Source organism: Branchiostoma floridae, chromosome 11 (genome assembly GCF_000003815.2).
Source record: "Branchiostoma floridae strain S238N-H82 chromosome 11, Bfl_VNyyK, whole genome shotgun sequence".
Lineage (NCBI taxonomy): Eukaryota > Metazoa > Chordata > Leptocardii > Amphioxiformes > Branchiostomatidae > Branchiostoma > Branchiostoma floridae.
In genome coordinates this window covers 18,487,129-18,499,627 of record NC_049989.1, presented here as the reverse complement: position 1 = coordinate 18,499,627, position 12,499 = coordinate 18,487,129, and the positions used below count along the sequence as shown (strand labels likewise).

General features: G+C 44.5%; 1 protein-coding gene across 1 annotated transcript; it reads right to left on the bottom strand.

Moving 5' to 3' along the window:
* Window positions 1-9,355: 9,355 nt before the first annotated feature.
* LOC118425310 (50 kDa spicule matrix protein-like) lies at window positions 9,356-11,842 on the bottom strand. Its single transcript, XM_035834117.1, has 2 exons — window positions 11,723-11,842; window positions 9,356-9,985 (listed from the first exon to the last, which is right to left on the bottom strand). The coding sequence occupies exons 1-2, from the start codon at window positions 11,840-11,842 to the stop codon at window positions 9,356-9,358; spliced, it is 750 nt and encodes a 249-aa protein (XP_035690010.1).
* Window positions 11,843-12,499: the final 657 nt, after the last annotated feature.

The following is a 12,499-nucleotide window of genomic DNA, read 5'->3' as shown; positions in this document are numbered from 1 at the left end:
GAAGTGTCATTCAGTCTGCTGAAATGTCACTGATCCACATATCATTTCCGCCTGATATAATTCGAATTTCAGACAAACCTCTGCAGTTGCTTTTAAAGAGATTCAAAGCTAGCTTTTTAGTGTTACTTAAGGATCAGAACGGTGTCAAAAGTATGATTTATTTCTACATCAACACAGGAATGAGGGTCCAAGTAAAAGACACCGTCGACTCTCTAGCCAGGGGACGTCCGAGCCGACAGTTCGTCCCTTCATCTGGTAAGTACTAGTATTCTTTCTCAAAGATAATCCGTGACTAATGTTAAAGAAGATGCTAGGTCATCTATCTTGTTTTCCTCCATCTTTTTACAAAATCTTTTACGTGTTGCACACCGTTAGTTTTATTAACCTAACTACCTATCAAGTAAAATAAAGATCATTTATCATAAACAAGAGGGGTTTTAGAATATTGATGTTCCTATTTCTGTCATTTCCTTCACTATTTTTACCGAAGCAACTTCAAAACATTGGCGAATACCTTCGAATGATATAATTAAAGATTATTTAATCGATAGGATTTATTTTCAGATTGTTTGACAACATGCGCAGTCGGAACCTTGGATTCTTCAACATGTGAGTGTCACGGAGACCAGGTTTCAGGACTAGTCGAAATGAACACCATTCCCTATGACCCGAACACTAACAGTATCAGACCCCACTATCTCTCATGGTATCCATCCGAAGATTTTAGTCAAAAGCAAAGCTGTTTCATGAAGGTAAAAGTCACAGGTACCAACCATGAAAATCTGAGGGCCCGTGTAGTCAGCTCAGTCGGTGTTCACCATGCTAATCTAGGGAGTGACTATGGTCGGCGTGAAGATGACGTGGTGCCCGCTGGGGCAGCAACCAAAGGAGTGTGTATTGAGTACAAGTGTAGTGGTGATGTCTGGACAACCAGTTATGGTCGACCCTATCATGGTCCTTCTGACATTGACTACACCCTCGTGAAGCTGAGTTTTCTGCGCAGTGACGGCACTGCTGCCAACTGTAGAAGGCAAACTGTTACGCCTCTTTTCCAAACCCTTGACCAAATTACTTTGATGATGCTTCAGTCTACGTATTCTATCAGTCCTCCAGATAACAATGACCAAAGTCGCTTCGTGTTTTACGATTCTCCCAACGATTTTGGCCTCAGCTTCGGTATCTACAAAGAAACAGGCGCAGGCGAGGCCGGTAAACAAGCAGCTTACCGTCGGTGCCTTGCGGGAACAGGCGCCGGTACCGGAGCAAACACCATCGATCCAGACGCTAACTGGCTGGTTCACTTTGATTGTAACTGAATCAGAAGATGCAGAGAAGTTAGTTGATGATCTACATTGCAAAATGCTATCTCTGTTCTCGCTACGTAGTAGTTCACACTTCATCATGATCTAATCATAATCTTCACCATCCTAAAGTGTCTTCATCCTAAGGGGAACCCCTCAGTAATTGATAAATAAAACTCATAATTTGGCACTTTTAATATTGCATAGTTTGTGAAACATACGTTGATAATCAACGTTAAACTATGAACATTAACAGGTCGCAGACTATCGCGATTGGATGGAAAAGTAAAAACTAATGGGCTCTTTTCAGCCAATACTTATAGGAACTCAAAATCAATCTGAGCAGATTTCTAACGTTTCCGACCGTTTCCCATAACAGCTTGCTCTTTGTTCAGACGTGTCGGGATGTCCATACCAAATCTCAGGTCACCATGTCACGATAGTGGCCATATGAATATCAATACTTCACAAGTTCCTATAAACATGCTTTGAAACATCAGACATTTTATGATAGTATGAGCAGCTGTAACCAAGTTCATTGATTAAAATATCATGTCAACGATTAATGACTGACAGCTTCACCATAAATCACTCATTAAGTCATCCAAACAAAACATTTAGCCTCTCATTCTAGCATGCCAAGCATGTCTCTCAGTTTAGCATGTCAAAGAATTGATATCAAGACATTGAACACTACCACGCTAAAACTGTGTTGCATGCAAATCATTAGATTTTAAAACAAATATCAAAGATGCGTCAATTTGATGTTCCACTGTTGTGGGGCCGCGTAGCACAGTGGTATTGTATTCGGCCCGTGATCGAGAGGTCGCCGGTTCGAATCCGCCTACCGTGTTGCCGGTCTTGTGCCCTTGGGAAAGGCACTTTACACGACTTTCCTCACTTTACTCAAGTGAAAAATGAGTCGTCCCTCGGATAGGACGTTAAATGGAGGTCCCGTGTATGGGGAGAGCCATACCCCATGCACGTTAAAGAACCCCCACACGTGCGATGGTGCGGTGTGTGTTGGTGCAAATCCTTCTGTCGGGAGTTGGTGATTCACTTCAAATCACCCGGATGGAGGCCTGGCGAACCTCCATACCGTATCAGCCACATGGTGAATTACATCATTCACCCGGACGGGAGACCTGGCGCATCCCCGTCTTGTAATTAGCCTACGAAAGGGTATGTCACCCCGTAAGGGGCGGTATAACCCCGTCGTGTGTAGACATGTGCGAACATGTCTACATTTGATCACGTCGACCGATGATGATGATGATGATGATGTTCCACACAATTATGGTAATTTCGAATGCAGTATCACGTATTGCAGAAGAATGTGAACACAGCTGCTGTAACTGATTGTCCATTGGGGGCATTTTTGCTGGGCAATAATAAAGTAGTATCCATGAAAATCAAATGTTGCAGTGTTTTGTTGTTTATGCTAGTATTTCAGGAAAATATCTGGTTAATTTCACTTCATATAGACTATCATGGATTCACCTTGTTTGGTCCGATTCGATCGTAAAATATATGATCTAGTAAAAGGTTGAAGACAACGCAAGATACCTAATCAACAATTACGCGGCCACTCCCAGCGCACCACCTAAATTTTGATCCATAGTTATATGTATATCTAGTATAAACCTTTTATGGATGTCAAAATTCAAATTATTGCGATCATGATTTTGCAGTCGACACCATTTTGAAAGTTGAGAGAGAGATGAGAAATCGTGATGCGACCTGCTGAAAGTCAGATACCCACTTCTCTCTGGTCAAAACACGAAATTTATAATGAATGTCCTGTCTTTGAAGTGTTAAGTATCTTACCCAAAGGCACAAAACTGGTAGCATGACGGGATTTGACTCATGACCTTATGTTCTGAGGCAAATAACCTGCAGTTTTGCTATACGACCCCTTCTTCTCAACAAGAATATGCAACTTCGTTTGCTCAGAGAGCGCTAACTATATCACATCATGAGTAGATGTCAGTTTAAATATTAACGTATCCTGAACTGTCAGATGAACGTCCATGACCTTTAAATGCCCTGATGGAGAGCAAGCCGCTGACTGAGAACGCTACGGTCCTGTTCCACCAGGAAACGACGGTCATGTTTGTTCTGGGTAAACTTATACAGCCCTCGGGGAGTGTTGACAGGATACTTTATTAGAAGCCCCTCCAACTAGCTTGAGTGTACTGAATCTTTTGTATTCTAGATTTTAGGAGATGGTCATAATAATAGATGTGGTGTAGTCGAATTAGAATATTTTTGTAAATTGCGCACAATTACTAGTAATCTGGATAGCGATTCTTCACATGGCTATGAATCATTCTAACCCATAGCCATTGTTTGTGGTACACCTGTACACGTTCAACAGTTTCCCACGCAAAGCAAATTTAATGAAGGATGACTATTCGATGATACAACTCCATTGTTATTGACAAAAGACGTCACGTTTTTATCATTGTGTAATCAGCATTTGGCAACAACATGTCTTGGCTTGACGTTCACATGACTTCACCTGCTGTCAAAAATAGCACTCTACCACTCAGGAGTTGTTTTTGTCTGCTGCGTGTGTAAAGTTTGACACCTGTGGAGCATATCTGCAAACATGGGAAATGTTTGCAGACGAATGCGGACATGAACAATGTTATGAGGAAAGTTGTGTACTGCGCATTCCCAAGATTGGTGGAATAACAGGATTTACCTATGAGTTCTGGGACAGATATCCTGTAGCTTTGTCTCAGGACCACTTCTTATAGAATAAAAGACTCAATCTGCTTTGGAGAGAGGACGCCATTGAGCTATATCATCATATCATGAGTAGCTGTAAGTTTAAACATTAACGTATCCTGAACTGTCGGGTGACCGTTCCTGACCTCTAAATGCCTTGTTGTTGCTGACTGAGATCACCACGGTCCTGTCCCACCAGGAAACGATGGTCATGTTTGTTCTGGGTAAACATATGTTGCCAACACGGAGTGTTGACAGAACATCGATCTGAACAGTTCATGAACAGTTCAAAAGTTGTTATTCTTGTATGCTCAATTGTTACTCCTACGTGGATTTTTAGATTGATATAAACGCTCTATATGGCCCCCACAAATGCGAAGCATGGAATCTCAGAAAGGAAAGGCGCAATGTTTGTTTTTGAACGTTAGGAACTATATATTAATATTTTGTATCGAAGTGTATAATTTGGCTACTTCGGTAAAACACCTTACCTGTATGCAGATCGAGTGATCGTGAAGGATGGATGCTGCCATTTTAGGTATCAAGAAAATGTCTACCTTTTACATGTATCCTAGTGAGTTTTGTGGAACAAACAATGCCACCCGTCGACCTTACGTGGAATTACAAGGCAGTAAACATACAAAGCCTCCACAATTTGTAGTAATGTTCTTCAAACACATCGTTTTGGGATAGAATGGCTGGATCTACTTTTCACTGCTACTTATAGCCGATGTAGGTAGCGATGCAGCAGTGAGAATGCCGTCTCAAACGTGACTCAGTTTGTATCCCCCTCTACTCCCTGTTCGAAGTTGGAAGTGAGTATCTATAATGTATTTCAATTGATCTACGATCGCAAACTCTGTCTATCTCTATATTGGCCCTTGTGTTTAGCAATGTTAACGTTCACCCAACCACCACCGCCGACCCCCCCCCCCACACACACACACACACTCCCCTTTTCGTGACAAGCAACACTACATGGCAGCGAAGAACAAAATAAGTTCAAAATGTTGCATAAAACGTACCCAGCGGAGAATGGCGAACATTTTCATCTAGCCCGTCAGGAGACCATGGCTGATATCTATATGTTTCTATGTTGTTGCGCTCCTTGATGGTGTTCGACCTAGATAGTAATGTTTGTGTAATGTGATGTATTTGTATCTCGTAATGTGTATAATTAAGAGCAGATCGCGATTCCTACTTCTGAGCGAAGTATTTTCATAACAATGAGTTATAATTGTGTATATAGAAATATATGTATCTTCGAAAAATATAGGTACAGTATATAGAGGTAACTGATGACAGAAACATGGGTTATTCAGATTCATCATCATCCTTGCTATTTTTCGTCAACTTACAACTACGACAGTTATGTGGCATTGGATGTATTCTATAACCATGCTTCTTGCAAAATTTACTTCTCTGCAGCCTTGTGAAATTCGCTAGGTGTCGCCTATTTACCTTGCTGTTCTAATGCTATCCGTTGAAGTCTCCTGTATACTCCCGTGTGTGAAAAGGCTGATATATCTTGTAATATGAGGTATGCGCCAATAACTCGACAACGTGCTACAAAGAATTCCCCCTACTTAGAACTCATCATATGGGCAAACAATCCTGGTTTCCAGAAATAAATTACCAAGTGCTTTTTGGTCATGTCAAGGTGGTAGAATTATATCTAAAGGTGGTATAATTGTAAGTAATGGAAATGAGCTAGACGCAAGGGGAGAATTTCAATAGATACGCTTTATTTGCCATCAGATACATTCACAAGAAATGAAATAACAGAATGCGTACTAGAACGCATGTGGTGCCATGCTCCCAAACTCTCAACGTAGATCTATGAGTTTAACACTACAGTATGGGAACATACATATGGAGGTCATTTTACAGAGCCCAAGCACGGTTTCTCGCTATTGAACGCAGTCACGCGCAAGACACAGAACATAATAGGAACAAAATCCTGCCAATGAACCGGTTAAAGAGACAAATAGGACCTAAGAAGAATTGAATCTCGATCTAGCATCGTGCAGTGACGTGCCACCGTTCAAGGACGGGGCTACAAGTAGGCAAAAGCACAGATTTGACCTAATACACGATTTGACGCTTTGTCGTGATAAATGCCCGTATATTCTGATTCCCGAGCTCAAGAAAAAGAAAGGCTATGGAAATAAAAGTGAAACAATACAATTACAACCCAGTCACCAATGAATTATTCCATATCAACTGACGAGATACCGTAATGTTACTCATATTTACCTCATATTTACATCATGGCAGCTACTGTTATGGTCAAACAATTAATGGGAATCTTCTCGGGGTTTACAACCTTTCCGATTGCCTCACACAAGTCCTGAATAAAGCTCACTTGGTGCGTCACCTTCAGTCTTTAATACTTCTCTAACAGGAATTACTTAAAGTTGAAAATGTTTACTAACAAGAACATTTTTTGTAAGATATTGAATGTATACCTTAAAATTAAATTTTCCTTAGTATTGTATTTACATATAGGCACACTCAATTCTTTATGTTGTGTGCAAATTCATATTCTTTTTGCTAATAAAGCATTCGAGGCAGCTTGTAAAGGTGGCCATGTACCTGTTTTGCTCCCTGTCTCCTTTCACATTGTAGTTCAAATTGCTTTCAAATAAAGAACAATAAATTAATAAAGAGGCGGTCCTGATGACGGTATGTCTACTCGGCACCAGGGCCGCTCCCGTACAGAATGCTGAAATCCCCCTCAGTGTCCTGAGATATCGTGCTGATACCACGTGTCATGTTAGTGTGGTTAGTCTGCCGTCCGTACAACTCAGTGGTGACGGTTTCTCGTTGATAATCTGCATGTGCATCTGCCTCTGCTGCTGAATACAGGCCTTCTTCCAAAACGGTTGCATCTATCCCATATGGATTTAAAGCGGCAGTGCTAGTTAGGTTTGCATGCGCAATTGCCATGGCAGTTCCACTACTGAAGTCCGAATCTCGTTGGTAGAGCGAATTTCCCGCTGCTATTCCATAAGGCACTGTTTCTTCACCGGTTGCGGCATTCCCGATTTGAAAAGCAGGTTGTTCAGACGATCCTTCCGGCCCGGTGTGGACTGCAGTGTCCTCACGGACCGGTAGAGGGGGCGGCGTTGCACAGGGGGAGTGATGTAGGCCTTCCTCATCTGCATCTGATGCGTCGGCGTTGTCATAGTGATGAACCTGGGCTTCTGTCGTACCGACAGTGTCCGCTTGGAGCGCTTCTGACGCACAATGGAAACTGCGTCGCTTGGCTTCCGTTCTGTGAGAGTCTAGCGACCGCAGACGTCTAAGAGGAAATGCGTTCGGGTCCGATTCCATTTCTGTTGATTCGGTGGCGGGGCGATTGTTCTCTCGACGAGCTTCTCGTTTAATAAAAAAAATCAACGCGGTCGGAAAGAGTATCATAAGAATGGCGACAACAATAATAATAGGAACGATGAATGAGACGCTGGGTTTTTCTTGTGAGTTTGCGACGGCACAGAACTTCTGATGAAAGGACGGCTTGAAAATTAACCAGTAGGGGCAGCAGGATTTGTTAGTAGAACCCTCACATATGTCTGTTTCGTTTTCGATACGTCGTGGTGAGTCGTCGGACGGAGTGCTTACCGTGCCTTGTTCCTCCTTTGGTTGCAAGTCGAGACACAACAGCAGATCGCAGTGATAGCTTTTCGTGCCACTGACAATTTCACTTGTGTACCTGCCCGAGTGCCTCGCCCTGAAGTCTTCAATCTTCAGCACTGCGGTCAGAGGCCAGACGACATGGCGGCCTGTCGGGGTGTTCCACGTGTAGTGCTCAACTTGAGGGTCGGGACTGATCGGTAAAGGTAGAACAACGTTAAGGTGCTCAGTGATGTGGTAGGTGCTGGGAAGAACGCCAAAGTATTTATGCCGACTTTTGATGAAGAAAACCTGTGTGAGGAAAGAGCGCTTCAGTTCAGGATCAGTGTCAATGACGTAAGGTGTTATCATGGGCCACGAATCCATGCCAGCAACGTTTATCACATCCTCCCGGGCGACTTGTTTATCCGGACAGCGCAAAGGGTTCCCCTGCAGCTGGTAAGAAGCGGACGGGTGCGCGGATTTTATATTTCCGGGTATCTGACTGATGCTGTTGACCATGAGTGACACTAATAACAGTTGTTTACTGGGGATGAGCCGGATGGCCTGTGCCGGGAACACGGACAGACGATTCCCGGCCAGACCCAGGAACTGCAGGCTGGCCAGTCCGTGGAACGCGCGCTCCGATATGGCGGAGATCAGGTTGTTGGAGAGGAGCAGATTCCAAAGCGCCGTCAGGTCAGAAAATATGAAGTCGCGAAGGGAAACGATGTCGTTTCTGTTCAGATTCAACACACGAAGTTCGCACAACCCTTTGAAGGTTCGCGGAGATAAGTTCTTTACCTTGTTGTTGTCGATAAACAGATAGCGTATGTTCGGGGTTGTGTTAAAGGAGCCGAGGTTCGTTATTCTGTTGTCTGACAGCGTGACAACCATGACAGTGTCGGCGTTAGGCGCGAAGGAGTCCATCGGGACGTGCGTCAAGTTACGACCGGTAAAATCAACGGTGTTCCCAACAGTCGTGGTCAGCAGAGTCAAAATGATGAAGATTGACGTCATCAGTTCCATTTTGCGTTGTGTCAGTAGCAGACAAAGACTTCCTGTGGGCACAAAAGAATAAGCAATGAATACATATAGAATACAACACGGTGTATTCCAAATCACCCGAGGTAAAAGCCCGACGCCCGGTTGGATCGCCAAATTTATGTCATACCAACCCAAGAAAACAAGTTTCAATGCGAAATGCGCCAGGACTTAAGAAGATTCCAGCGTCGGAATCTGGTATTCGAATCGGCAGCACCTCTGTACGTTCTTCACTCGAAGTACGTTCGAATTATTCCATAGAAGCCCATATGATAACAGTAGAACACCGAGTGATAACCCAAGTTATCATCCGGTCCGTAACGCCAACATCGAACGTTATCAGGATACATGTACAGATATGACATAGATGTAGGTATCAAGACAAGTTTGCCTATGGTGATTCAAACAACCTGGATAGCTTAATCCAGTTCTGCTTTGTCATTGTTAGAAACAACTTTCCTTATATAAATGGCTTTACCGAAATATATCGGCACGAAAAGCAATGATAACGGACCATCATTCAACTGGCATCCGGCTACTGGGAGTTGGACGGGCTCTCTACGGGTCACCAGGCACCCTCCGCCGCCCGGGTTAGCTACAGCACACGGTAGCAGGTTTGTGTGGTTGGCTGCAGCTGAATATACTACCCTGGAAGCCAGGCTCTAGTCAGGCCCGGTAGGAATCTGTTCGGCAACTAAGGCATGTAGTTCTTCCCGAGACCGGGGTGTTGCCGGCCGAGCCCGGGGTGTTACGGGCCGAGCCCGGGGTGTTGTCGGTCGAGCCCAGGGGTGTTGCCGGTGGAACCCAGGGTGTTGCCGGCCGAGCCCGGGGTGTTGCCGGCCGAGCCCGGGGTGTTGCCGGCCGAGCCCGGGGTGTTGCCACCGGAGCCCCGGGGTGTTGCCGGCCGAGCCCCGGGGTGTTGCCGGTGAAGGCCCGGGGTGTTGCAGGCCGAGCTCAGGGTGTTGTCGGCCGGGCCTGGGGTGTTGCCGGTCGAGCCCGGGGTGTTGCCGGCCGAGCCCGGGGTGTTGCCGGTGAAGGCCCGGGGTGTTGCCGGCCGAGCTCAGGGTGTTGCCGGCCGAGCCCGGGGTGTTGCCGGCCGAGCTCGGGGTGTTGCCGGCCGAGCCCGGGTTGTTGCCGGTGAAGGCCCGGGGTGTTGTCGGCCGGGCCTGGGGTGTTGCCGGCCGAGCCCGGGGTGTTGCCGGTGAAGGCCCGGGGTGTTGCCGGCCGAGCTCAGGGTGTTGCCGGCCGAGCCCGGGGTGTTGCCGGCCGAGCTCGGGGTGTTGCCGGCCGAGCTAGGGATATTGCCGGCCGAGCTAGGGATGTTGCCGGCCGAGCCCAATGGAGCCCGAAGTGCTGCCAGTTACCGGAGCGACGTCTTAGTGATTCGTCTTTAGAAAAGTGCATGGATAAATAAATCTTAAAATCATACCCGGACATGGCCCTGTCCATTTGAAGGTCAGCCAAAAATTACTTTTCAAACCAGAGGTTTCTATTGATTGTTGGGAAAATCGTGACCTTGTACGCTTCCTCGTGGGGGTAGCTGAGAAAAGTCACGATTTCACCATCAACGTCTGCTTGGATAGTACCAAAATCACCGGCCAACCCCAACACCCATGTCACCTGCACCAAAATGAACCCCCTTGCTTTTCCAATACGAGATAGTTATATTTGAGTTAGCCAAGAAAATAAAAGTTGATGGATACAAGGTCATACGTTTACACAACAGGTCGCCACGTTGCGGAAATTGACTGTTAATTGTCTGGTACAGGGACGAGGTCATCGGAAGGATGTTCCGAACACGTGCACAACAAACTGCTGTGTCCTAGGGTTCAATTGTCTGTGTGCTCTTTTATAAGAGTTGTTTAGAATATTAAGTTCCTCTGATGATCTTCTTTTAAATCCAGGACATGTTTAGGATTCCAGCTTGTCTGTAGTAGCTTTCCGTTTTTAAAACTTACTCATCATAAGTTACAAATTTGCTGTACTCGACAATTGTATATTGTTAATACCAAACTTAGTTCTTTGCTTCTAAATGTTGCTTCGGAAGGGAGAAATATTTGTTTACAATATCAATTTTCTCATGATATAGTCATGTAAAGCCAGGACATGTTTAAGATTCCAGCTTGACTATAGTAGATTACCTTTTTAAAACTCCATTGTGATAACTTACAAGATTTGCTTTAATCTAATCTCCAAGCAGATCCTTCTGTGGGAATGCACATTCCTAGGCCAGATACACTCCACCGTAGGATCTGCTTGGAAATTACTGTAATCGACAATTGTATATTGATATCAGGTGTTGATAGTTAGAATTCATAGTCAGGTTTGCAAGGTTGAATTCGATATATTCCTTTGCATGGATACAAGGTTTTATACAGTTATCCTGCAATGGTAATAAGGCTTCTACATTTTGTATTACATAAAACATATGCAAATAGATATTATGTTCCAAACCTTTTTGTTTATGGTGTCTTCCTAAATCCTTCTAGCCAGTGTCCTAGAATGTTGATATTAGGCATGTTGATTTGATTATATTGATGGCACTGGCGTAGACGTCAAAGAAAGATTATGGACACAGACTTCTAGAGATACAATGAATTCACACACTAGTTACTTCTATTCAACCTGGCAGCTAACAACATGAACAGGCAGGTTTTTTTTTGTATCGACATGCAGTATACAACATTTCAAATGTCCTCACATCAATTCTCAATAACGTTCACTGGATGGGATACATTCAGTATTCGATATTCCTTCTGAAATCAAGTACTAACCGTTGAAAATGGTTCCTAACAGGAAATCTATCGCAAAAGCTATGAAATGTATTTCTCCCCTTATCATTGCTTTTCAATAACCACGTGTTTCTAGGGCTCGGTCAATGCTGGTAAGTCCCAGAATCCCGTCAAATGGGATAGAGTAGATCGTTGTGCACTGGCAAAATTAAATTCAGAGGTCAATATGTATACATGAGCCAGGGGCATTGATCAATACATGGGAATGATAGTTACAGTGTCATTGAAAGGATTCACCTCAACAAGCTGTCCATCCTTTCCCGGTACCGCAGCAACAAACTCCGGGTTTGTACTGTTAGCGATGGATCTGATATGAATCCCTTCGCGTGAAAACATCTCCACTAGATTGGCCTTCATGATGGTGACGATCAGCCGATCCGAATTGTCGACACAGAAACTGTCTTGAAAGACTTGAAAACCTGCTTCACTACCTTTGCCGTCAAACTTGAAGAGGAAGCGTCCATTCTTGTAAATAAAATAAAAGCGTCCGTCTGCAATGAAAATGTCCCCCTCCACTGCAACAGACGTAGGCAATCTCATCTCTCCATGTCCGAACGTGTGAACCAGTGATCCATTTGGTCGATACACCAACACTCATCAAGTCTCTTGTATGTCAGAAGCTCCAGTCACGATCATGTTGCCTGATTGAGAGTCCATGGCAATGCCCGTTTACCCTGTCTTCCAATTTGCCGTACCGACTGCGTTAAACAAATGCGCGGGAGAACTATTTTCTTGTACAGGTGACCATGCACCTGTTTTGCCCCCTATCTCCTTTCACATTGTGGTTCAACTTGCATTAAAAAAAAGAACAGCAATAGATAAAGAGGCAGTCCTGATGATATGTCTACTCGACAATTGTCGGACCGCTCCCGTACAGAATGCCGAAATCCCCCTCAGAATCCTGAGATGTGGTGGTGATACCTTGTTCCCTGTAAGCATTGTTAGTCTGCTGTCCGTACAACTCAGTGGTGACGGTTTCCCGTTGATAATCTGCATTTGTTTCTGCTGCTGCGT